Raw genomic sequence first — 27,614 nt, forward strand, 5'->3', positions numbered from 1 at the left:
ATACGTGTTACACATATGTGTGCAGAACACCCATGCACATAAAAAGATAGCCATAATTTTTTAAAAGAGAACATCTAGTGTTGGAGGATACAGAGAAAAGCAACTTTCTTATTGCAAAGAGATTACAGGCAGTGAGTGAAGGGACCAGTATTACACCCCAAGACCAAGGTCTCAGTACAAAGGAGATTTATTTGCCCCAGAGGGACAAAGGGCAGGAAATAAGAGACAAGGATAGGAGATAAAAAGAGGTGCTCACAGACATTCTCATATGCCTTAGTGGGTTCGTCTAGGTTAGAGGGGTAGCACAATGCTAGCCAAAGCACACTCAATATACAGAGCTCCGGGGTCCTTGTCACCTGCTTACCTTCTCTATGTGGGGTAAGTTAGGGAGCTCACAGTACTTGCAGAGGGTTAGGGTTAGGGTCTATCATAGCCCCGTTTGTTTATACAGGCAGGAAAAGGTTTGGCGATGCCTAGGACAGGCTGTAGAAACAGGTTGGGTTCCACTTCATCTCCTAAAATAAAGCTTGTTAGACTGCTAAGGGGGGCTGGTGGTGGTGGCGCACACCTTTAATCCCAGAACTCAGGAGGCAGAGGCTGGCGGGTCTCTGTGAGTTCAAAGCCAGCCTGGTCTACAGAGTGAGTTCCAGGACAGGCTCCAAAGCTACAGAGAAACCCTGCCTTGAAAAACAAAACAAACAAACAAACAAACAAGACTGCTAAGGGTACAAGGTTCCTTTGCTGAACTACCAGGGAGATTCTTTCCTTGAAAGAAAAGCAGGCCACTGTTTCCTACTGAGGAAAGTGTTTCAATGTATCAGCACTACAGTCCTTAGCCAAGGAGTTGGCTCAGCAATTACGAGCACTTGTTGGTCTTGCAGAGACATGGTTTTGATTCCTAACACCAATTTGGTGGCTCACAATTCTGTAATTCCAGCTCAGGGGATCTGACACCCTTATCTGACTTTCATGGACACTACCTAGGAAGGCATGTGGTACACACACATACATGCAGGCAAAACACTCAAATACATAAAATATTCTAAAACTAAAGTTTAAAAAAAAGCGCTGCAATTCTCTGAAGTTTTGCTGAGACCATTATTTTTAAATTATATTTTCTTTAGTTGTTTTGCATGTGTTTTGGGGGTGTGGGTGACTATGAACTGCCTACATGTTTGGAGGTCAGAAAATAACTTGGGGTAGATTCTCTCCTTGACACCATGTGGGTCCCGAGGCTCAAAGTTGGGTTTTAAGGCTTGGCAGCAAGCAGCTCTGTCCACTGAGCCATCTCTCCCATCCCTTCTCCTGCTATTTTTAAATGTGGAAACATCTTGAGGGCTGCTTGGTGCCAAGGCCAGTGGGTGACCTCGGTGTCACCCCCTCAGAAATGGAGGGTGTGGACGACCAAAATATGCCATCTTAAAATACACTTCTAGTTGTGGGATGATTAGTCAGAGAAACTGCAGGCACAAGCGAATGTCAGAAAAGCCTCTGGAAAAGAAACGCACACGGGTTATTTATATTAGTAATCACGCATTTTCTCTCAAGACCCTCCTCTCTATCTGGGTTCCCATCCTCCCTCCAGTTATTATCTTTCATGTGATCCAGAGATTGTCACCTGTCCTTTGAGACTGATTTCCTGAGACCTTCTGGCACTGTGTGTGAGACTCCTGCGCTTTGGGACTCTCACAGTCCACAGAACTCTTCCTTCCCTCGTCAACCTCCAGCAACCCTTGGGCCGGTGAATCTCTGGGTAGCATAGAAACTCAGTCATCTGGCTTTGATTGAGTTTCGCGCCTCCAAATGCAGGCTACACAAATTATCTGCTGCTGGTTACTCCAGATCCAGACCAGCCTAGCCAGGCGATCCTCCCACTGGGCGGGATCCGTTTTCCTCCTCCGGCACAGTCAGACCAAACACAGTTCAGATGAAATGTCGCCTATTTATTTTAAACTTATTGCCATTTCCCTTTTTAAAGTTCTTCAGGCCCAACCTCGGGTGGTCGGTTTTGGATCTTTAAGTCATCACCCACGCGCACAGGGTGGCACCCCTCACAAGTTTCCCCCGTTTCTAAAATATTTTTTATCACATTCTTATGACTGTGGACTTCGGTTAGCAATTATTTCCATCAGGTGGGGCAAGACGACTTCCGCGGGGCAAGAAGCCGCAAAGACCGGCGAGTACTACGAGAAGGGCTGAAAGCCAGGAGCGCCCATGGCCTCCGGGAGCCCAACCCTTTGCTCGGCCAGGCCCTGCCCACACTCATTGTAGGCTAGGGCCACCTCCCGGCCCCAACCCCCTCCTCAGCGGCTCGGGCAGAGCTGGCTGCTTGACCCGCGAGCTCACGAGCCCTTGGATACGCCGGCAGGCCGCCTAGCTAGGCTCTCTGCCCGAAGCCCCGCCTTCCCTTCCTGACTGACGTGTCTCTGCACCAATAGAATGTGATATCTTCTGCACCTCACGGCCCGAAACCCGCTAGCGCCTAGCGATCCACGTGGCACGGCGCCAATCGGAAGTGGTCCAGTCTCTGCACCGCCTCCCGGAGCTTGCTCTGCAAACCGTGGCTGCTTGTGCTGGACGCGCGTGCAAAAGGAGGGCGGTGGAGCCCTGCCATGCAGCTCCCCAAGGACGCCACTGGGCATGGCCCGCTGGCCTCAGTGGTAGGTACGGTGGGGTGAGACACAGCCCCACCCCTCATCCCTTCTGTAGCTTTTTCTCCTCCGGACCTGGTAATCATCTTTTTCTGGGCTCGCAGCCGCCAGGGTCTTTCCGGAACGCTGCCACGGGTTCAGGAACCTCAGCTTAGAGGGCACCCACCCTTTCCTGTGTCAAGGCGAACGTGTGTACAGATGGCGCTCCTGCTAGAGTTCCTATCGTACACTAACCTACACACCTACTTGTCCAGCACACTATCGTCCACCCCCACTCCCTTAGCCCTGCTCGCCTCGACAGTATGCCACACCTGTCCCACTTAACCTAGCTGGTGGGTTAGACGTCACGAGCCAGGACACCTTGTAGGTACGGTTCAGAGACTCAGCGTCATTTGTATTTTTCATGCCCATCTTATTGACATTGGGAACAGGTAAAATCAAGGCCTAGCCTAACCTTGTTAAAAATTCACATACCCCTTTTTTATTGTTAGGTCTCCTATAGCTCTGGCTGGCCTGCAGCACAATTAAGGCCTAGCCTAACCTTGTTAAAAATTCACATATCCTTTTTTTTTTTTTTATTGTTAGGTCTCCCGTGGCTCTAGCTGGCCTGCAACACCCATAGCTGAGGATGACCGTGAACACTCCAGCCTCCACACCCACTTAACTGATAACAGATATGAGTCACCCCACACCCTTCTTCACTTATAGGTCTTGAGAAAATGAAAAATGTTCATTTCCTTTACAAAGTCAGTCCAGAGGACTGGGGTATAATTCTGCTATATACATGCAAGGCCCTGGGTTCAATCCCAAGAAGCTAAAAAAAAAAAATAATAATAATAAATAAAAAGTCTTTAGGCATTCATTTTCAGAACAAACACAGGATGAAATGCCACTTTTGGATCCCCATCTCCTCAAAGAGCATTTAGTTTGTAAAGAACTTGGTAAATTTTGTCTTCAATACTCATAAATTTTTATAACTATGTTCAGTTTCAGTAATTTAAATATTATGTGTAGATGTTATCTATAGTGATTTATATAGATATTGTCTATATTGTATATAGACTTTGTGGAGATTTTGTAGCTACTGTCTGGGTTACATATAGCTATGTAACATGTGCATGTTATGTGTGTGTATGTTTACACCTACATAACCTATTGGTTTTCCTTCTGAGAAACTTTTGTATTTGCACGATAACTCAAGGGTGGCAACAACTGTTAATTTCTGTGGCTGTTCTTTTTTTTTTTAAGATTTATTTATTATGTATACAGTGTTCTGTCTGCCCACATGCCAGGAGAGGGCACCAGATCTCATTACAGATGGCTGTGAGCCACCATGTGGTTGCTGGGAATTGAACTCAGGACCTCTGGAAGAGCAGCCAGTGCTCTTAACCTCTGAGCAATCTCTCCAGCCCCATCTGTGGCTGTTCTTTATTGCTCACTCCATCATATAAAATTGAGGCAGTTCCAGTGACAATTGTTCTTTTGGTCATCAAGTTTTAGTGATTTTATTTTATGCCACTTATTTTGATTTTATTTCTCTCACTTCCTGAGAGAAAGTACTGGTGCCTGAAGTCAAGGACAGAACAAAGATTAAGGGTCTCTACAGGCCCCCTTGATCCAGCTGTTTGATTAGCTGTGCAGGAGTATGAAGGGGTCACGTTGTTGGAGTTTTCCTAAGGACAAGTGTGCCATCTAGTCAAGGGCTGGTTCTCATGAGTAGGGGATAGATGTTAATCAGAATGGTGATGCTTTTGCCTTGTGATTAAAATAATGAATTTACCATTGAGCTGGAGGGGCATTTTGATGCTTTTCAGGTCCCCCCCCCTTTCAGAAGCATCTAGAAAGGAATAGGGATAGAGAGGTCAGAGGTAAAGGCACTTTGCACCGAGCCTGACAGCCTGGACTTGTTCCCCAGTGTCATGTGTACGCATATAACAACAGATGAATAAATGAAATAACTTTTTGAAAGCATCAGGAACTTGAGGGGCCAAATGAATGGCAAGAGCTTAGAAAGTAGACATAGATATATTTGGATTGTTGGGTATGCCTGTCATGAGGCCTGGTTCTAGGCCATCTCGTGGGTGCTGAAGGGCGTGCGGTTTCCCGTGGCTGTTGGCTAACCCATTTCTCTGAATTCTAGACTATTATCCTCCCAGTGCACAATGCTGAACTGTGGCTGGATGAGTGCTTGGCGTCTGTGTTACAGCAAGACTTTGAAGGCACCATGGAGCTCTCTGTTTTTAATGATGCCAGCAAGGTATTTATGAGCCAGCTGTTGGGTGACTTAATGCTTTACAAACCACACTTAAGGGCGTTTCCTAACCGGCAGTGTCACACTTACAGGACAATTCTAGGACCATCATTGAGAAATGGAAGGTGAAACTGGAAGATTCTGGCATCTCTGTAGTCGTTGGAGGCCATGACTCTCCTTCTCCCAGAGGAGGTAACATGATACATTATAATTATAGTTTTTTATCAACCTATGAACTTAAATGGTTTCATATTGTTCCAGTCTAGAGAAAAGTATCCTGGTGAAGAAAAGTATCTTGGTAATCTTTAGGTCTGGTGATTAGGTCTGCTGCCTGCTAAGAATCAAATGGACCTCAGCTTCTGTCTGTCTTGTCTGGTCTCCTCTCTTTCTCTCTTGGCAGGGTCTGACTGTATAGTCCCGCCTGGCATGGAATCAGTATGTAGACCAGGCCAACCTTGAGCCCACAGAGATCTGCCTGCCTCTGCCTCCCTCCAGCCACTTTCTCACCCTTTGGTAAGGATTGATTGCTGTCTCAGTGTCCACTTCCAATGTGTAGCTGGAGCCTAATTCACATGTAGGTTTTAGGAGGTGTGACCTTTGAGAGGTGATGGGGTCTTGCGGGTGGAGATTCATGATTGAGAATGGGGTTAGTGCTTCATAGAAGAGGCCCCAGATAGCCCTTAACACTTCTCTTATATGAGGACAAAGGGAAAATAACCTCAGTGAGCCAGGAATCAGTCTTCACCAGATACCAAATCTGGCAGTGCATTGATCTTGGCTGTATGGAGGTCTCTTGAGTGCCTGATGTAGTTCATGTCTACAGATTCGTTAGTTCTGGACATTTGATATCAACACACCATACTATGTACTGTTGTAACTGGCTTAGTCTCTTAAGTACAGTTTTATTAATACTCATCTGTTACAGCACTACTTTATTCCTTATTAGAGAGTAATTTCGTTGCACAGATAAACTATGTTCTATTTATCCATTTCATCAGTTGATAGGCATTTAGATTTTTGCAGTTGGAAATTCTTTTTGTGGTGCCCATACAAATATTTGTGCACAAGTTTTTGTTGGAACACTGATTTTTCAACTCTTTGAGTATATGAGCGTTGCTTTTTTTAAATCCATTGAGCATATGCCTTATAATTCTATATTTATCATCTTGAAGAACTGCCAGACTGTTACTCTCACTGATTATACTATTTTACACTTTCCAGTTTACTCACACACACTATCACTTGCTGTTTTCTTTTGTCATTACTATTGTAGCCATTCTGGTGAGTGTGAAGTAACTCACGGTTTTGTTTGCATTTCCAAGTGGTTAATGATGTTAAAAGCCTTCCATGTACTCTGGTGATGTGTATCTTTGGAGAGGAATCTGTTCAACTTTTTGCTCACTGTTTGCTTGACTCTTTTCCTTTAATTTATTTATTATGTTTATAGTGTTCAGGGCACAAAATCTCATTATAGATGGGTGTGAGCCATCATGTGGTTGCTGGGAATTGAACTCAGGACCTCTGGAACAGCAGTCAGTTCTCTTAACCTCTGAGCCATCTCTCCAGCCCAAGTCTTTTGTCTTTTCATTGCTGAGCTCTAGAAGCAGTATTCATATGTGGCATGCCAAAGCATTATTAGAATGTATAATTTACATACATTTTCTCACATTTTGGGGGATTATCTTTTTATTCTTTTGTGATAGTTAACCTTTGCTGCACAAAAGTTTACAACTGATGAAATCCAGTTTAGTTTTTCTTCCTGGCATGTCTTTTGGTGTCAATATCTAAGACAACCATTGCTTGATCAAGGGAGTAAAGAAATAACTCCTTTGTTTTAGAGATTTTTATTCTTTTAGCTCTTATATTTAGTCTTTAATCCATTTTGACTTAATTTTTATGAATGGCAGGAGAGGTAGGAGACTAGACATCTTTTTTGAAAAATCTGTAGATATTATTTCCTTTCAAAAGCATTTTTTTCTTTCTCTTTTTTCTTTTCTTTATTTTTTTATGTTTATGAGTGTTCTGCCTGCTTGTATGTCTATGCACCACATGAATGTACCTGGTGCTAATGGAGACCAGAAGCGGGTGTCAGATTCATGGAGACTGGAATTACAGACAGTTGTGAGCTGCCTCCTAGGTGCTGGGAATTGAACTTCGGTCCTCTGGAAGAGCAATCAGTGCTCTTAACCACTGAGCCATCTCTCCTGTCATCTACAGCTTTCTTTCTTCCTTTGTGTGTGTGTGTGTGTGTGTGTGTGTGTGTGTGTGAGAGAGAGAGAGAGAGAGAGAGAGAGAGAGAGAGAGAGATATTGAGAGAGAGAGAGAGTGGTTTTTCAAGACAGAGTTTCTCTGTGTAGCCCCAGCCATTCTGGAACTCACTTGTAGAATAGGCTGGTTTTAAACTCAAGAGGTCTGCCTGCTGCATCAACAGCTTTCTTAAGAGTCTTTTTTCTCTAGAGAACTTGACAGGAACCAACTAACCACAGATGCACGAGTTTACTTTTTGTCTCTGTTCTATCCATTGTTTTCTGTCACCATCCTTTTGCCAGTACCATGCTTTTTGCTAGTATAGCTTTTCATTAGGTTTTCTGTTCATCTGTGTTGCATATACACGCAGATACTTAGCCATTGGTTGGTGTATATTCTCAGCCAAATAAATTGTTTTCTTAACTTCCTTCTGCTTATTTTTCTTATTGTTGATACTGAAGATCTTATAGTTTTGCTTAACTTACTTATTAGCACTAATACTTTTTTCTTTTTAAAGATAGTGCAGTGTATTCACAGAGCCAGAGGTAGTCTTCCTTATGATTTGATCTTGGACTTGTGTGTGTGTATGTGTATGTGTGTGTGTGTGTTCATGTATGTGCACATTTGTGCCTTATAGCTCAGGCTAGTGGCCTGGAACTCACTGTGTTGCCTAGGGTGTCCTTAAACTCATGATTTTTCTGCTAAGGATCCTGGGTATTGAGCTTATAGGTATGTGCCACTATGCCTAGCTCCTGGTTTAGTCCTCTTCTTTTTTTTGTTTAATTGCCCTGGCTAAAATCTCTTGTAAAGTGCTGAAGTAGTAAAAGTAGACATCCTTATCTTTACCCTGACTTTAGAGGCAAAGCTCACAATCTTCCTCTGTTGAGTATGGTACTAGCTAGGGGGTTTACTAGTGTCCTTTTTTAAACTATGGGGTTTACTAGTAGCCTTTGTCAAACTAAGGAAGTCTTCTTGTATTGCATGTTTATCAACAGTACTATTTTTAATCACCAAAGGGGTAGGTGGGTGGGATTTTTGTCAAGTGATTTTTTTTTTTTTGGCATCAACTTGAGAAACTGATTTTTCTCCTTCACCATGTTGGCTTATATAATTACACTGATAACCATTGTTGAACCATTTTTGCATTATTTGGGTAAGTCCTACTCAGTCATTCTGTGTAATCTTTCTACTAGACTGCTGAATTCAGTTTCCTGGTGCCTTGTTAAGGGTGTGTGTGCGTGTGTATGTGTGCAGGTACATACATGGAGGCTAGATATCTGGTGTCATTCTCAATCTTATTTTTTGATATAAGGTCTCTCACTAAACCTGGTGTTCACTGGTTGGTCAAGAGTAGTTAGTGAACACTCTTCCTGTCTCTGCTTCTCCAGTGCTAAGATTAGAGGCATATAACACCACGCTTGGCTTTTCATGTGGGTGCTGGAGATACAAGCAGTCCCTCGTGTGTGTGACAAACACTTTACTAACGGAGTCGTTTCCCATTTCTTTCTCTTTTTTTTAAAATATTTATTTATTTATTATGTATACAATATTCCGACTGTGTGTATGCCTGCAGGCCAGAAGAGGGCACCAGACCCCATTTACAGATGGTTGTGAGCCACCATGTGGTTGCTGGGAATTGAACTCAGGACCTTGGGAAGAGCAGGCAATGCTCTTAACCTCTGAGCCATTTCTCCAGCCCTGTTTCCCGTCTCTTGTTGAAGATTTTTTTAATTTTTTTTTTCCAAGATAGGGTTCATCTGTGTAGCTTTGGTGCCTGTCCTGGAACTAGCTCTTGTAGACCAGGCTGGCCTCGAACTCACAGAGATCCTCCTGCCTGTGCCTCCCGGAGTGTTGGAATTAAAGGCGTGCGCCACCACCACCCGGCCTAATTAATTTTTTTTTTTAGACAAGCTTTCACTACGTAGCTCTGGCTGGCCTGTAACTTGCTGTGTAGTCAAGCTGACCTAAAACTTGCAGATCCACGTGTCTCTTCCTCCTGATTTCTAGAATTAAAGGTGTGAGCCGCTACACTCAGCTTTTATTAAGGGTTTCTGTGTGTGTGTTCATAAGGGATGTTGTTGTATGGTCTTTAGTTCTTAAAGTATTTTTTGGTGGCTTTGATGGGAATTCTGACCTGTGGGACCGCTTAGGAAATGGGAAAGAATGGGACTGGTGTTAATTCTCCTGTTTGCTAGACTTCATTGACCAAGCCATGAATTAGATCCTGGGCTTATTTCTTTGCTTTGTTCTTTTTTTTTTCCCCTTTATTCTTGAGTCAGGTCTCTTGTTCCTGGGTCACTTTTTAGTTTGTACGTCCAGGAGTTTCTTTGCTTCTCTCAGGTTACTGGCTTTAGTGTCCAGAGTGTCCGCTTCTAGCCCTCTGAACCCTCATCAAGGCTGACAGTGATGTAACATTCCTCATCCCAGTGATTCCAGTCTTCCTTTTTCCCCATCTAGCTACGTTGGTTACTTTGTTCATTTCTTCATAAAAACATGTTTTTAAATTTTTTATGTGCATTGATATTTTACCTGTGTGAGGGTGTCAGATATTGGAGTTACAGGTAGTTGTGAGCTACTGTGTGGATGCTGGAAATTGAACCTGGGTCCTCTGGAAGAGCAGTCAGAGATGCTGAGCCATCTCTCCAGCTCCCCTAAAAACAGCATTTTTTTTAATTTTTTTTTTTTATTTTTTAGTTGCTTCTTTTACTCTGTTTCTTTCTGGTCATAAGTGTTGTCTTTTTGATTGATGGATTCTTTTATCAGTATATAATGTTGTACTTTATTTGTTTTCTTGCTTAAAATAATTTAGGAATAAAATCAGTTTTGTCTGGTATTTGCACAGTTACCCAACTTTGTTTGTGATTAGTGCATGGAATATCTTTTTACACGCTGTCTTTCAGCTTATGTGTGCATTTGGATCTTTTACAACATTTAGAGGAGGTGTTCTTTTTTGGTTTTTCAAGACAAAGTTTTTCTATATAACAGTCCTGGCTGTCCTGGAAGTTGCTTTGTAGACCAGGCTGGCCTCAAACTCTTTGAGATCTCACTGAGATCCCCCTGCCTCTGCCTCCCACGTGTTGGGACTAAAGGTGTGCGCTACCACCGCCCAGCTTTAGAGGAATCATTTTTAAATTTACTGTTTTGTTTTGAGATAGGATCTTACTGTTTAATTCAGGCCTGTGATTCTCTTGCCTCAGTTTCCCCAAAAGCTGAGATTGTAGATAATAAGATGGCTAGATGACTCATTTTTAGGAATTGTTCTGCCACTATTTACCTTTTAATTGAAGAGTTTTTGTCCGTTTAAATATAAATGTACTTCACCTATAAGGACTTTTGCTATTTTACTGCTGCTTTATAAAAGTCCTAAATCTCTTGTGCTCATTCCTCAATCCTTTAATTCTGCTTTTTTGCAGGTGCTTGCTTGATTAGTGTTCTGTTTGATTTCCTTCTTATAGCCTGTCTATGTGTTTATGGTGAGTTACTATAGGGATTATAATAGTCATCTTCAGTTTATCAGTAATCTGGGTCGAATTAATATCATTTCAGCTTCAGTTCCTCGCAGCTCTGAACAGCCTTACTTGATGTTACAAAAATTACATCTTTGTTTTGTGTCCATAGAGATACATTATAAACGGTGCCTATTGACAAAGATTTTGCTGTCTTACATATCATCTCTTAAGTCATATTGCAAAATATACAGATAAAAATAAGACAATGCCATCTTGTATATTTGCCTGTGCCACAGTTTTATCAGTACTGTTCACATCCTTGGGCTTCAGGTTTCTGGTTAGCCCTAGGATTCTCCTCTGTCCCTACGGGCAATTCATGAACTTCCTCAGCTTTTGTTTACTTGGGGATTTCTTTTTTTTTTTAATTAAATTTTTTTAATTAAAAATTTCCGCCTCCTCCCCGCCTCCCTTTACCCTCCCTCTCCCTCCACTCCCCATGTTTCACTCCCCTCTCCCTCCCTCTCCAGTCCAAAGAGCAGTCTGGGTTCCCTGCCCTGTGGACAGTCCAAGGTCCTCCCCTCTCCATCCAGGTCTAGGAAGGTGAGCATCCAAACCGGCTAGGCTCCCACAAAGCCAGTATGTGCAGTAGGGTCAAAACTCAGTGCCATTGTCCTTGGCTTCTCAGCAGCCCTCATTGTCCACCATATTCAGTGAGTCCGGTTTTATCCCATGCATTTTCAGTCCCAGTCCAGCTGGCCCTGGTGATCTCCTAATAGATCAGCCCCACCATCTCAGTGGGTGGGTGCCCCCCTTGCGGTCTTGACTTCCTTGCTCATGTTCTCCCTCCTTCTTTTCCTCATTTGGACCTTGGGAGCTCAGTCCATTGCTCCAATGTGGGTCTCTGTCTCTATCTCCATCCATTGCCAGATGAAGGTTCTATGGTGATAGGCAAGATATTCGTTAGTATGGCTATAAGATCAGGCCATTTCAGGCTCTCCTCAGCTGCCCAAGGACCTAATTGGGTACATCTCTCTGAACCCCTGGGAACCCCTCTAGAGTCAAGGCTCTTGCCAGCCCTAACATGGCTCCCTTAATTAAGATATATACTTTCCTGCTCCCATATCCAACCTTCCATTATCCCAACCATCCCATTCCCCCAAGTTCTCCCTATCTTCCCCTTCTCACTTTTCTCTTACTTGGGGATTTCTTGATTCTCATCTTTGAAGGATAATTTTTGTTTGTTTTTTGTTTTTTGAGACAGGGTTTCTCTGTGGAGCCCCCTAGCTGTCCTGGAACTAGCTCTTGTAGAGCAGGCTGGCCTTGAACTCACAGAGATCTGTCTGCCTCTGCCTCCGAGCGCAGGTATTAAAGGCTTCCTCTCCCCTCATAGGAGAGGTGGAACCCGTTCGGTTTCCCTTGCCAATGACCTGTGTGCAATTTTGTCCTAATTACATGGGCTCTTGGGAAGGGTTAAAGGCTGTAAGTGTGGAAGGACCAGGAGAAGGGCCTCCGTGCAGCCCTGGGGAAGCTGTCTTTCCTGCTGAGTGCAGACCTAGTGTGGCCACTTTAAGGCCAACTCCTGACCGTCACCCCCACCCCTTTCTCTGTAAGTACGTTTAGTAAACTCGGTTTTCCCAGGTGAACTTTGGTGAAATCATACCTCAGTTTGTTGTTGGGAAGGGATTTTAGTAACAGCCATGGATAGACTACCCAGACGTATAAGTCAATCCAATAAATTCTCTTTTAGTATATATTCATTCTCTCTCTTCCGCTTTACCCTTGAACTCTGATTAATACACCCTATAAGTGATAAGTCATTTCCTTCCTGTAACTATGGAGTTTATTTATTCATGTTTTGGGCACTTTTTTCTTTTTTTTTTTTTTTTTTTTTTTTTTTTTTTGGTTTTTCGAGACAGGGTTTTCTGTGGCTTTGGAGCCTGTCCTGGAACTAGCTCTGTAGACCAGGCTGGTCTCGAACTCACAGAGATCCGCCTGCCTCTGCCTCCCGAGTGCTGGGATTAAAGGCGTGTGCCACCATCGCCCGGCTTGGGCACTTTTTTCTGTGTTGTGAATTACTTGTTTTGGAGTTTGTTTAGCTTCCTAAATGTTGCTTACTGTTTGACTGTGTCTGGGGAGTTTCCCACATTATCCTTCAGTCATTTTTTCCCTGCTTATTTATTTCCACCACTTGCAGCATATACACCATGCTTAATGGTGTTCTTTGTTCTCTGTTGTGTTTTTTGTTTTTTCTCCATTTTTCCAAGGAGCAAAATTTTTATCCATCTCTTTCCAAGTTTCCAGATTCTCCAGGGTTTAATGCAGTCTTGAGTCTACTACCGAAAATCAGTTTCTGGTATTATATTTTGCAGTTTTAGGGTTTTTATTTGGTTCCTTATTTTTAATTCTGCATTCTTGTTAATGCTGTTTTGAAAAATATGATGTTGTTAGAGCTTTATTTCTGTGGTCATGGCTTCCTTTGCATGTAATGTGTTTGTACTGACTGCTCTGACTCTCAGCTCTAAACCTGATGTCTGGCTTTTCTTACTGGAAGTTTCTGCTCTCTGCCCTTTGACCTGAGTGTAGGGTATGCGTTCCTGTTTCTTTTCCTGGCTTCTGTTTTCTACTGGAAAATGACAGTATAGATAACAGGCGTTTGGTTGCTGATACCTCTCACCTCCTCAGAGGCAACTACCTGAGATGACTTTCGTCTTGGCTCGACGGTGGACCTCTTTCTCTGTCTGCACCTTCAGCTGCAGTAACTGCTGCTTGCTGTTGTTTTGTTTGTTTTTGTGACATTGTGGGGAGTGAATTACTGCAGAGACCAATCCAGTCAAATTTAGGCCCTATTTAGGGATAATTCCTGAGGTCAGTGTTTTTAGTGCAGACTCCTGTTCCCATCACCTCTTCAGTATTTTAGGGCACCTGGTATCACTACATTGTTAAATGTGAGGTCTGTACCTCTGTGGTCTGTGCTGTGCTAAGCCTAATTCTCCTTGGACATTGTGATTGAATAGGAATGGTCCCCATAGGCTCATATATTTGAGTGCTTGGTCATTAGGGCATGGCACTACTTGAGAGGGATTAGGAGGTGTGGTCTTTGAGTAGATGTGGTCTAGTTGGGCTCAAGCCAGGCCCAGTGTCCCTCTGTCCATGCCACCTGGGGATCCAGATGTAGAACTCTCAGCTACCATGTCTGCCTACATGCTACCCTGCTTCCTGCCATGATGATAATGGACTAAACCTCTGAAACTTTAAGCAAGCCCCAACTAAATGCTTTCTTTTATAAGAGTTGCCTTGGTCATGGTGTCTCTTCACAGCAATAGAACACTGGTTAAGACAGTCATATAGTCCAGTCACAGTTCTGGGCTGCAGATAAGAGAAGCTCCTGTATGCCCAGACTTGCTGAATGAGCTGAGGACTTGTGACTAACTGTACAGTAATCCCTGATGTCACCTCAGCTTGTCTCTCCCCATGGGATGCCAGCTCTGTGCTACAAGCCAAGATCAGGACACCCAAGGCCCCCAGTTTTCTAGGGACACTACTGTCAAGATAGAAAGAGCTTCATTCTATGGGCCTGGGAAACAGATGGGAGCATCCAATTATCATTCAGGAGTTCTTAGTTCTCAGCCGGTTCACCCGGGACTTAGTTTATTCCAGGTAGCTGGGCCAGGATGAGAAGTGTGTGAACTGGCTAGTTTCATGTCAACTTGATATGAGTTACCTGAAAGATTATGTTGGCTAGTTTTATGTCAGCCTGACACAGACTAGAGTTATCTGAAAGGAGGGAACCTCAATTGAGAAAACACCTCCATAAGTTCTGGCTGTAGGGCATTTCTTAATTAGTGATTGATGGGGAGGGCCCAGTCCATTGTGCCATCCTTGGGCTGGTGGTCTAAGCAGGTTGAGTAAGCCAGTAGACTGCACCCTCCATGGCCTCTGTATCAGCTCCTGCCTCCAGATTCCAGTCCTGCTTGAGTTTCTGTCCCGACTTCCTCCAGCGATGGACTATGATGTGGAAGTGTAAGCCAAATAAACCCTTTCCTTCCCAAATTGCTTTTGGTCATGATGTTTCATCAAAGCAATAGTAACCCTAGTGGGGTATTGCTATGACAGACCTGACCATGTTGATTTGGGAAGGGTTGTGGAAGGACTTTGGAACTTTGGTCTAGAAAGCCATTGAGTGTTGAGAGCTCAGCGGGCTGTTCTGTGGGAGCTGGGAAGATGAGAATGTCAAGAACAGTGCAGAAGATGGAGACCTGGCCTGTGAGGTTTCCGAGAGAAGTTTAGAGACTCTACTAGGCCTTTCGTGTGAAGCATCTGCGGTGTCTGGTCAGCAGGAGCTGAAGAATCGGCTGTGATTAACAAGGAACCAGAAACGTTAAAGTTAAACCTTTGCTCTGCTGGGACAATGGATGTTGGTCATTCGGGGCTGAGGAATCCGCTGATTAAGAAGAGACCAGCATCACTGAGGTGAAGTCTTATGGGACGTGTTTGCTCAGGGTCAGCACAGAGAAGCTGACGTACAGGTTTTGCCAAGGTTTTACTCGGGCCGGTGGCTGAACTTCATAGCGTTAGAGTCATCCAAGGTGGTCCTGGTTTTGAAGGCATGAAGGGGACATAGAGAGCAACTGAGGCTTGACATTGTGTGGCAGGGCTGGAGTCCTTGAAGAGATTCCAGGAGAGGCTGTTGGTGAAGATGCAGCCCAGTTGTAGCAGCAGACTTCAGCATTTTGGAGACAACCACCAAGAACCGCAGCAGTGGTTGAGTGGAATCAGCTGGAGCCTAGAAGATGCGTTAAGTGTGATGCAAAGGGCAGAGTCAGAGACGTGACCCAAGCCCATTGGAGGAGCACAAACGATCGTGAATCAATCCTGGACATTGGATATCGAGATAGTTATACTGTGGGGGTTTGGTTTTGCTTTGTTCAGATGGTGACTGTGCCCTGATTGTTCCCTCTTGCAGTAAGAAAATATTTATTTTTGATTTTTACAGGACCCCACAGTTAAGAGACTTTGAATTTTAAAAGAAACTGGCTATTTTAAAGAGACTGATTTTTTGTTTTGTTTTGTTTTGTTATTTTTGAGAGAGGGTTTCTCTGTAACTTTGGAGCCTGTCCTGGAACTAGCTCTTGTAGACCAGGCTGGCCTTAACAGCTGCAACCTCCCTTTGAGTGTGTGCACCAGAGAGTCAGGACCTAGAGTGTGTGCTCTTTCTTACACATTGCCCTCTGGCCTCTGCTAACATGAATCCACACGTTTACACTTCGTCTTGTGTGGTTGTGAATCCACAGCATGTTGTCACTAATTTAGCTATGGCTCTGTGAAAAGGGTATGAACATTTTTCATATTTCCCCATATGCCTTTTCCCAGTGTCCTTCTTTGCTTCATATAGATGCAGATTCCCATCTTACTATTTTTCTTCTGCCTAAAGGACTTCTGAAAACATTTCTTGTAGTGATTGTCATGGTCGATGGATCCTTTTAGATAGATCTTACGTCTTTTTCTGGCAGCATGAATGTTGGCAGGTGGCTCTGATTAACACAAGTGTGATTTCTCTTCATGCCTCTTTATTGGCTCCAATTCTTCCCCTGAGGGTGCCCCTCCCCCAGCCATCTTGACGCTCTCTGCCTATCTACTGTATCCCTCCCTTCCTTCTCCCCTTCTCTTTTCTTTTTTTTTTCTTTTCCGTCTTTACTTCTCCTTCCATGAAGTCCATTTCCCTTTTGTGTACAGGTGGGAAGTGAATTCCCTGAAGGACTCTGGCTGTACAGCCCTCTTCTTACCCAGTTTATACAGTTTAGAATCCTGGGGTGAGATTAGCAACTTTATTAAACCACCACCTCCTCTCCTCTACCTCTTGTTAGATCTTCACACACTATCATGGACTTTTTACATAGATAATTTAATTCTGATTAGATAGTATACATTTGTTTTGGTTTTTGTTTGTTTGTTTTGTTTTTTCGAAAGAGGGTTTCTCTGTAGTTTTGGAACCTGTCCTGGAGCTCGCTCTTGTAGACCAGGCTGGCCTCGAACTCACAGAGATCCGCCTGCCTCTGCCTCCCAAGTGCTGGGATTAAAGGCGTGTGTCACCACCACCCGGCTTTGTTTTGGTTTTTATTTCCTAATTTTTACTTTGGTATTTTGCTTGGCATGAGGAATCTAGAAGGATAATATGAAGTCACATTCATGATGGCAGAGTCCTGACTGCTCCTGACTTGGAAGGAAGCAAGTGATCACTTGGTAGCCAGCTAGAAGCTGGGATGTGAAAGAGACTTACTGCACCATACACCTGTCCCACCATACACCTGTATCCGGCTTTCTTTTGGGCCACCAATTAGCTCCCAAATCTTGGCACAGAGACTTCTCACTAGTTATGAATGTTCGGCCTTACCTTATGCTTGTCCCACTAGCTCTTAAAACTTATTGCAACCTGTTTCTCGCCATCTACATTTTGCCTTGGGGCTTTTTACCTTTCTTGTATTCTGTATGTCCTACTCCATGACTGGCTGGCCCCAAGAGTCTCCCTATTTTCTCTCTTGTTCTCTCTTCTTCACTTTCTCTGAGCCTAGAGTCTTCCTCCTATTTATTCTCTGTCCACCAGCCCGGCCTATCCCTCTACTTCCTAGCTATTGGCCATTTAGCTTTTTTTTTTTTAGACTACCAGATGCCTTAGGCAGGCAAAGAAACACATCTTTACATTGTTACACAGATGCAGCATAAACAAATGTAGCACAGCTTTACATAGTTAAAGTAATAGTCCACAACACAAACAAATGTAACAAACACACCTTTGCCAAGTTAAATAGTGGCCAGCAACTGCCTTCCTCCCAGTGACCCCTCCCAGTTACTTGTTTTTTTACAAATAAATGTATGTTTTGGTAAGTTACAATCTATTCTTTCTTCCTTAGACCCATTGTTATTATGATATAGTTACATCTTAGAAGCTTGTTGAGGTTCTATTATCCTGAAACTCTTATGCTACTTGTTTTGCCAGTAGGTAGATTCCAGCAAGCAGACTTTATAAAAGCGGTGTTGACAGTATTGTAAATATGCAACTCACAGCATAATGTATTTGGTGTTGAATCAGAAGGCGCAGCTACCCTGGGGCTGGATTTCCTGAAAGTTAGAACCTCCTAGAGCCTTGGACCATATTGTTTCTGTGGCATTGGTTTCTACTCACATGCTGTTTTGCCTTCATTTCCCTTTGAAATTTTTTTCTTCTTACATGTTCCTTTTCAGTTTTCTGAAACTACTATTTAAAGTAATCTTTGTGCCTGGGGTATAAATGGTAATGTACTTAAGATTCCTACTTGTCTGCAGTGCCTTTTTAAGTCATACTTAGTTTGGCTGGACAAAGAATTCTAGTGGCAAAATAATTTTTCTCATAATTGTAAAGGACCCAACTCGTTACCTTCTAATGTGGCATCCAGACTCTTGTTTTATTTTTTTAATTATTTTTTTTTTTGTTTTTCGAGACAGTTTCACTGTGTAGCTCTGGCTATCCTGGAATTCACTCTGTAGACCAGGTTGGCCTCAAACTCAGAGATCCGCCTGCCTCTGCCTTCCCAAGTACTGGCATACGCTACCACTACTTGGCCCCAGAGTCTCGTTATTTTAAAGATATCTTCTTTGAAAGATACCTTAAAATGTAGCTAATACTTTCACTTTTAAAATATTCTGATTTGGATCAAGGTTGCTGTTCATCTTTCCCTTCATTTTCAAGGTTGAATGATTTTCCATGTAGTCTTTCCTCTCATGTGATAAGTCAGGGACTCTAAATTTGGAGAGTGTGCTGTTGGGGAATATTATTCTAAGGTGTGTTGCTTTTGTTTATGCTGCATTTGTTTAACTCTATGAAGCTGTGATTCTCTGCCTGTTTAAAACGCTTGATGGTCTAATAAAGAGCTGAACAGCCAATAGCAAGGCAGGAGCAAGGATAGGTGGGGCTAGTAGGCAGAGAGTAGAAATAGAAGGAGACCTGTGGGCGGAGAGAGGAGGAGTAAGAGAAAGAGAACAAGGAGAGGAGGGCCCCAAGGGTCAGCCACCCAGCTACACAGCAAGCCATGGAGAAAGAAGCAAAGAAAGGTATACAGAAATAGAGAAAGATAAAAGCCCAGAGGCAAAAGGGTAGTTGGGATAATTTAAGAAAAGCTGGAAAGAACAAGCCAAGCTAAGGCTGGGTGTTCATAAGTGATAATAAGCCAATGTTTATTTATTTGGGAACTGGGTGGCAGGCCCCCTAAAAAGCCAAGAGAGTAAAATATCCTACAATAGTGTGCCTCATACAGTGCTTAAGATTAGAAAAGGGATAGGTCAGGTCATCTGTAGTGACAGATGGATCTTTTTTGGCTAGTTCTTGTTAATAGAAAATTTAATTTTTTTTATTTTTTATTTTTTTAGTTTTTTGAGACAGGGTTTCTCTGTGGTTTTGGAGCCTGTCCTGGAACTAGCTCTTGTAGACCAGGCTGGTCTCGAACTCACAGAGATCCGCCTGCCTCTGCCTCCCAAGTGCTGGGATTAAAGGCGTGCGCCACCACCGCCCGGCCGAAAATTTAATTTTTTTTAACTTTATGGTGTGAGTGGGTGTGAGTGTGAGGGCACACGTGTGTAGTCGGAGGTTGATGCTGTCTTTTTGCCTTATGGATTCTGGGACTACACTCAGATCCTCAGCGTTGGTGGCAAGCACCTTTACCCACTAAGCCATTTTACCATTGCTGCACTATTTTTTTTTTTTTTTTTTGCTTCAGGTGTAGAGCTGGTAAGTTACTTGCGGAGAGATGGTTACTTGTATCCAGTGTGGCTGCATTTGGAACATCTGTGATACTTTAAAGCACCTGGTACCCAAGTCTTGCCTAAGATGTTCTCACAGCGTCTGTCTGGAATAGAGTCCTGTTTCAGCACTGGAAGTGGTAGAAGTATTCCAGGACCTCTGAGAAAAACTTAGGGTTGAAAGCCATTGCTCTAAAATATCAAGAGTAGCATGCTGTCTTAGCCAAGTTTCTGTTGCTATGATGAATACCATCAACAAAAACATCTTGGGGAGAAAAGGGTTTATTTCACCTTATAACATACAGTCCATCACTGAGGGAGTCAGGGCGGGAACTCAAAAGTAGGAACCTAGAGGCAGAAATTAAAGCAAATACCATGGAGAAACACTCCTTACCTACTTGTACTTCCTGGTTCAGCAGTTCGCTGTCTTATACACTGCAGTACCACCTGACCAGGGGTATCACCTACAGTAGGCTGAGCTACATCAGTGATCAGTCAAGAAAATGCCCCACAGGCCAATCTGATGAAGGCATTTTCTCAGTTGAAGTTCCCTTTTCTCTTGCTTATGACAAGTTGGGTGTCAAACCAGTACACACACACACAGTTCCCATTTTGTTTATGTTGTCCAGATGGGGGTAGTTCATACAGCTCTAGTGTATTCTGAGAGCAGGCAGGGTTCCCATTAGAAAACTTGTGACAGCCTGGGTGCCTAGGACCTGCTGCTGCTAGGACCAACTTAGATCCAAGCCTGGTCTCTCAACAGCTTCCTTTTGAGACTTTGGGGTACAGTTGTGTGGATGGAAGGTGGAGGGAACAGGTGGTGTGGGTGTACTTGTTACAATCTGGTGGCTGTCAGGAAGAGGAATAAGAGGAAGAGACAAACCTTGCCATTACCAACCTGGTGCTGCACGGCTCCTTTCTGCTAGTGTTGCGTCCCGATGATTGCTTTCAGGAACATGGATAATAATATGGATGATAATGATGGTCCTGTGGCCTCAGGTCACCTAGTGATGTTTCCTCCCTTTCTTTCCCCACTACCTCTCATCATGTAGCCCAAGGTGGCATCAGCTTTGAGTAGCCAGCCCTCCGGCCTCAGCCTTCTGGTATTATAGGCCTTTGCTACCGTGTTTGCTTTACTCGATTTTTAGAGTGTATATCACCATGAGCTTACACAGTTCTTATTTCATTCTTGGCTGGGGCTGTCATGGTTTCCCTCCCAATATCCAGACATCTAGGTAGCATGGAATACTGGGCCACAGTGTCTTCAGGACCTTAGGCCAAGCTCAGTCCTCAGGAAATGGTTTGCTAGCTTTCTGAAAGGAGTTTATACTTCACACCCTCCCAGTCTGAAAGCCTGCCCTGCTGATGTTACTTCCTTTTTCTGTCCCCGCTGTTTAGTTCACTTGTGTTTGTTATTCTGGGTGAAGTACAGGGTAGATGTAAGTAGCTGAGGTCAGCTGCCAAGACTCAGCTGAACCTGTTCTGTCAAGACAAACCCAAGTGTTGCGTCATCATGGCTGTTTGAGGAAGCAGAATGGCGTGAACAGTTCTTAAGACAGAATTTAAATAAAACTACTTCCTAGGGCAGAAGAGACAGCTCTGTCTGTAAAGCATTTGTCTTACAAGCATGAAGCCCCAAGTTTAATTCCTAGAACTTGTGTCAAAAAGCTGGGTGTGGTGGCTTGTTTGGAGACGAGCAGATCCCGGGACAGCCAACTGAGCCTGTTTGGTGACATCCAGGTCTGCGAGAGACCTTGTCACACAGAAGATGGTAACATCTGAAGTGGTACAGTTCCAGCAGGCTCTTATCCCCACTCATCCAACCCTAACGTCTGGAAAATCTTAATATCTTCTGGAAATTATTTTCTAGTTTTATTATCTTTGAAGTAGAAAACTATGTATAGGTTATCACAGAATATACGTTTCAACTTCTGAAATTCTGAAATAATGAATTTGTTTTTGAAACTAAATATTCCTTGGAATACTTAAGAGAGGGGTTTTGCAACCTCTGTCATTGAATGGAAAGAGCATTTTGGTACTGATGTTCATTGTCACCACTGTAAAAACAGGTTTTGTCTTTCATAAAACACAAATGGCTTGTCACTGAGTGTCATTGTATCTGAATGCATCTGTCTATGACAAGGACATTATAGAACGAAGGACCCTAGGTAAAGTGCTGGGAGATGACATCACCTCATTATTGTCTGTGGGAAGTGAATGAGAATTCATGGCAGTTCTGTATGGCACAGTGGAATTTAGTTGGCTCTTAGGAAAGACATGTTTTCCTGTAATGTGTTAAGTAGAACGTGTTACCTTCATCTTTAGCTAGCATAAATTCGAAGGTTCTGTTTTCAGGAATGCTGGGTTATTTGCAGTGGGGAGGACTAATTTTTTCGTTACATTCTCGTAACAACAGGAATGCACTTCATCATGTGACTTTTTACTAAGGGCAGAGTGAACCACAGCCCACTGCTCCTCTTCCAGGAGTGAGGAATGTTAATATCTCCATGGAGCTAGGTTTTTCCTGTTGGAACCATGGCAACCAGCTGCCCTTACAAAGGGACTGGCCTCCCCAAACATGGAACCCCCACGCACAAACATTTGACTTTCTTCAAGGCTGTAATATTAGAGCAAATTCCTTGTCTTTGCCAAACATAAGATTCATTGTGAGAATCTTCCAGCATTACACGGATTCAGTTTTTCTTGAGATCTGATTTTCTTTAAGCAACTTTTGTAGCAGAATTCTGTTAATTTCAGTGTGCTTGTGAGGAGTGTCATCTTATTTTTGAGGTTCTCGGGAGGGTTTTATCCTGCATGCTTGCCCTGAGCCACAGGGATGGCTGGAGTTTCCTGGTGGTGGCAAACCTATCTCACAGTAGGAGGCATCACGTTACCTTTCTTGGTCATTTCCCCCTTTGCTTTTATTTATGCCTATAGTTCATCAGAATCTGGTGCCGTTGCTAACTGGTTTGGACAGGCCAAATTCTAGGGATTAAGGGTAGAAATTAAACTGCTGTTTGGTATGAACCCTGTGGAAAGATGCTGCTTTGGGTTGGATCTTGGGGGCGTGAGTGAACGGGGCAGCTTCCCGTGTCTTTGTCTTGCTTCTGAGTCATATCATTCCCCTCCCCCTTGGGGGGGAGGGGGAGGGAGGTGCAATTCTTTTGTATTAACAGACCCTGTCTAAGAGGCCTTTCTTATAGCGGAAAGTCGAGAGTGTCATAGTTAGCTCTAAATGCATGTTAGGGTGGTGTTCCCTCAGGACTGACAACTTTCTTCAGCTTGTCTTAACTTCAAATGCCAAAGAGATTTATTATCTCAACTCTGTACACACCTGTTTTGCTTTACGTGACTTTTCACAGTGGCATCAAGACTTGTAACGATGTGGTTAACGTGATTCAGGTGTTGGTCGTCTCTTTTCCAGTAGAGTTCTCGTTCCTTAAAGCCCCATTAGTGCCCTCTTCTGGACTGAACACCTTTTAAGGGATCTGCCTTTAACACCCAGGCTGAGCTCCTGTCCCTTTCTGCACGGGGCCCCAAATTTCCAAGCCTTTGCAACTGTCCTTCCCATAGGGCAAATTTGAGCTGCGTTAGCCCAACTGTCAGCCCCTCCAGAAGTGGTTTGTTCTTCCATCCAAATCACGGCTGCACCCAAGTCACCAGGTACTCTCCAGTGTTTGCCCTGCATTTTCCATTTCGTATTTATATCAGTTATAGCACAGTTCTCTCTGTAATGCTCTCTGTGGTGATTTTATCTTCCAAACTCTTGTGCGTTTTCAGCACTTTTAGTTGTCACTGTGGATTTTTTTGTTTGCTTTGGTTTTTATGTCTCAGATGTAATATCTTTGAAGGAAACTTTATAATATATATACTTTAATATCTATCCCCTGGGGATAAGACATTGCCAGCCCCTGAAGCCCAGGCTAACCTGGCCTCTCCATCCAGGACAAGCACTTTCCTAGCTCTTAAGCCCAGAAGAACCTCTTTGCTCTGAGTTCTCTGTCCCCTGCAATCTCTGCTCTAGGTCTGAACTCTTTGCTCAGTAGTACAGTAAGGATCACCTATGATTCTGTGTGAGATCCTGGCCTCTTTCCACTGTCAAATAAGTTGTTTCTTTATTTTTTATAATATGCATTTACTAACCCCAGCTGTGGGCTTTTAGGATGACTAATCATGACTAAATAAAGTTCTGTTGGGTCTGTAGTAATCAGCATTTGCTGCAGTCAGAGCTGAATCTTCATGCCTGGGCAATGACCTGGGTTGGGTGGACACACTCAGGTGTCACAGACGTTAGCAGTCACCTCATCTCACGAGGGACACAGCTAGCCATCCTTGAAGTATTCAAACTGAGGTATTTGCCAACCAGTCACACGTAAGCAGGCAGACTTTTAGACTCTCCCCAAGGATTTTTTACTTTTACTTTAGTGTTGTTCTAGGTGCCTGTCGTCACTTATTCCTGGCATTCTCTGCTGTCATCAGTGAGCATGGGCATTACTTTCTCTTTACCTTCCTTTCATTCCTTCAAAATTATATCTAAAGTTTTTCTAGTAGTGTGAAGTGACCTTAGCTTTCTTGGGGTGTAAAATATAGTTTTATGCTCTTGAACGTTGAATTCTAAAAGAGCTATTTTCTCTCTTTTTTTTTTCTCCTAACAGTTGGATATTCTAAAAACCAAGCAATCGCACAGAGCACCGGGTCTTACCTTTGCTTTTTGGATTCAGTAAGTAACTCCCTGTTTTGTTGATAATGGCTTTGTGTAATATTGACCAAATAATGATTGTGAATTTTAGTATGGTTCTTAAAAATAAATTTGTCGACACGTTATGATGAATCTCAAAAGTTAAGTTTAATAGGTTGTTGCTATACGCTGCCGTAACAATTAACACTAAGTAAGATCATTTACAAATATGAAACAGGACCACAGAATATAAACAACATTAACATAAGCACAGTACTAGCAAGCATGATTTTAAGAGATTAAAAACATGGAAACAGGAAATATGAAGCGGATTCGTGGGTGGGGGTCAGGAGTGGACCTAGCGGTGACAGGTAGACTTACACAGAATTTCAAATCAGTCAAAGTTATATTAAACTTTTAATTTGTAATCAGATTAAATTAGCAAGATACTTCCACAAAGTAAGTTTTCAAAATGTCAGTGTGAATTGGGACCACACTGCTAGCGTGATTGTATATTTTATTCAAGAACTTAAAATGCTTGTGCTCTTGACTCCTGATTTTCACAATTGTTTATTATAACAGAAATTAGAAGCTGGTTACTGTGTGCTGAGCACTGATGGAGAACACTAGCAGACCGTCAGAACTGTCACCTTTATGGGGCATCCTCAGGAATAGGACACTTAGCTGCAGCAGATGAACAGAGACTGTATACAAATTGTGCTGTGCTTAGAAACCCTGACAGACTAAAGCAAAGCAAATCAGTTTGTCTTAAACAAATACAACTTTTATGTATCTAAATTATTCCATACGTTGGGTCCCTGGCTTCTTAGAAACATGCATACCAGGGCCCATGATATGTTGGCCACTGGTTTATACAGCTGTTACAAGTTTTGTTTCTGTCTCTCATTGGTTACTCCAGGTCCATGGAGGTAGGAAGGTCACATAGGCCAGGAGATGTAGCCTCCCTTTCATGCAAGGGATGGAGGAGAACTGACCCACAGGGTTACCTTGGGAGGTCTGACATTTTGAAGTCAGAGTTCTGCATAGTGTTATCTTTATTGTATTTAGACAGCACGCTTGTAACTTGTTGAAGGCAGATGTTGCCAGTTGGACGAGGAAGTGTCTCTGTGATTTTTGTATTTGACCTGTCTGTTTTAGGCTGAAGTTATTTATAAAACAGCTTTGGTATTAGCCATGCAGAACCCACTTCAGCTTTAGGAAGCAAGTGGGGACTGTCGCTGTCTTTGGCCCAGTGCGTGTGTCTGGCAGAAAAGATCCATGTGGACTGCTGCTCTACTGAGCTTTACCCTCAAGTTTTTGGCTCCACCTTCACGTGCTTAATTGTTCCCTTAAGCTGAAAACAGAAAGCAAGCTGTTCATTCTGAGCCTGTGTGTAACTAGCTCTGGAAGCCATGACAGACAAGAAGGGGAGGGAAAACTGGGACCTGTGTCTCATATCTCACAATTGTCTCTTTGGTTAGTTTTCTCTTGCCTTATAGCTAGCTCCATGCAGGGAACTACAAATTTTCATGTGAGTGTGTCTATAATTTAGGTGGACTCGTGTTATTTTATAACAGGAGTCCACCTAAAAACCGGGCAGTGGTGACATACGCCTTTAATCCTAGCACTTGGCAACTCCCCATTTGTGTAGCCAAATAGCATGGCATCCGAATTGGCTATCTTCTTCAGGGGTATGAGCCTATAGCCCGGGATCCATGCTACTCCAGATAAAGGTCTGCATTGGATGGCGAATCCTAGCAGAGGCCTGCAGAGTTGCAGGGCTGAGGACAGGGCTGCTTCATCCTCCTCAGGGTTCTTTGGATGGAACAAACTGAAAGAGATGAAGTAAGACCATAGATATGTGACGGATCGTAGCGATGGGGGAAGCCCAGCACACTCGCGGTTACTTCCAGCCTAAAGTGATCCCAGGTTTATAGGCTGTTGCTGTATGGGAGGCTATGTGTGTAGTTTGAGAGGAAGGGAGGTAACATGTAGGAGAGCTTCTGGTTTGAGGAATAGTCACTGGGCCAGTGCATTTTACTTGGCCCACGGAATACAGTGGATTGCCTGTGATTTGCTGTGCTGCTATCTGTCTGGTATGCTGACATCCCGTAAGCTCCGGGAAGGAACCACAGGTCCTGGAGTTGGACAGACAGGACCTTTGCAGAGAGACTGAACCACATGGGGAGGAAGCCAGCTGTCGGTCAGACTCACTTTCTGAGGCTCCAGCGGGTCAGGGCCTGACAGCACTGATAGGGAAAACCTAACAGGTTGGAGTGCTGTGGACTTACAAGCCCTTTGGCGTATGTAAATTGCCAAAAACTGTTTTTCAGAACAGGCTCAGGAGGTGGCTGGGATTGTACATTAGTCCTCCATAGTTCAGTCCACAAGGTTATGCCTGACCAGGAACTTTCTTCCTAAGTTTTCACATCCCATCCAAACGCCAAACTCAGGCAGACTTAGTGTGTGTGTCCTCAGTAGCATTTGTTGGCGTCCCCAAGGCCTTTCTGCACTTAAGCATATCTCGCTCAGACTTCACAGGAAGCCTGTCTATCATTTATTCTCAGTTCTCCTGACTAGCAGGATTTCACCAGCTATTTTTATGTCAGAATGGAAAAGCATTTCATTCTTACTTAATGCTTTTGTAAAGTTAAAAAGTGTGTGTGTAGCCGGGCGGTGGTGGCACACGCCCCAGGCAGAGGCAGGTGGATCTCTGGGAGTTTGAGGCCAGCCTGGTCTACAAGAGCTAGTTCCGGGACAGGCACCAAAGCTACAGAGAAACCCTGTCTCGAAAAAAACCAACCCCCCCCCCAAAAAAAAAACCAAAAAAAAAAACCTGTGTGTGTGTATGTGTGTGTGTATATACACACATCATGGTATAGTTGCCCAAGGAGGCCAAAAGAGGCTATTGGGTCTTGAGGAGCTGGAGTTACAGGTGGCTGTAAGCCATTTGATATGTTGGTGCTAGAAACTGAACTCAAGTTTTTAGAAACACAGAGCACCTGACTGTCTCTCCAGCCCATAAATACTCATTCTATGAGGCTTCCAATTTCTTCTCGCAGACTGCCCCTTCATTCCATAGTGGTGATTGCCTGTTCATAATTGTGGAATTTCAGCCCCTCTGGGAATTTTATGCACATCTAGGAATGCCGGTAATGATGGTTCAAATCATCTTCTCACTGAGAACTCCAGGTAATATTCCTTGGCATGAGCCCTGAGATGAATGCACTCTGCTTTCACGGTTGGTGCTGACAGCATCTTGGATTTGGCCTGTTAGTCTCTCCTTTACAGTCCAAGTGCCAGCTGATTCCTATTAACCGATCAGAGTGGTCCTGCCCACAGAGGGAGTGGGAGCCAGCAGGTCAAGTTTGACTTCCTTGAAGGGGAAACCGTCCCCTGCAGCAACACTTCTGACTCTTTATTGAAGTTCTCCTTTGCTTTCATTAAAAAAAACAAAACAAAACTTTCCATTCTCTAGCCTCTGGGCTACCTTCTTTTTCTGGTGGCTTCAGGAAAAGACCTATTTATATTACTGGTCACCGTGGTCTGTAAAGTTTAGTACCTGCTTC

General features: G+C 43.6%; 1 protein-coding gene across 6 annotated transcripts in view; it reads left to right on the top strand.

Annotated features, from left to right (window-relative positions):
• Window positions 1-2,524: 2,524 nt before the first annotated feature.
• The window catches only part of Qtgal (queuosine-tRNA galactosyltransferase), a 71,725-nt gene continuing 46,635 nt past the window's right edge, over window positions 2,525-27,614 (top strand). For 4 of the 6 annotated variants that reach the window (XM_075989727.1, XM_075989728.1, XM_075989726.1 and 1 more), the window contains exons 1-4: window positions 2,525-2,660; window positions 4,792-4,908; window positions 4,995-5,094; window positions 24,023-24,087. In XM_075989727.1, coding sequence (XP_075845842.1) covers window positions 2,613-2,660; window positions 4,792-4,908; window positions 4,995-5,094; window positions 24,023-24,087 — 330 coding nt within the window. In that variant the 5' untranslated portion in view covers window positions 2,525-2,612. Of the gene's footprint in view, window positions 2,665-3,515; window positions 3,593-4,791; window positions 4,909-4,994; window positions 5,095-24,022; window positions 24,088-27,614 lie in introns of those variants that run through there. The other 2 variants (XM_075989729.1, XM_075989730.1) reach the window with 2 other exon arrangements.

This window comes from Microtus pennsylvanicus, chromosome 11 (assembly GCF_037038515.1).
Source record: "Microtus pennsylvanicus isolate mMicPen1 chromosome 11, mMicPen1.hap1, whole genome shotgun sequence".
NCBI lineage: Eukaryota > Metazoa > Chordata > Mammalia > Rodentia > Cricetidae > Microtus > Microtus pennsylvanicus.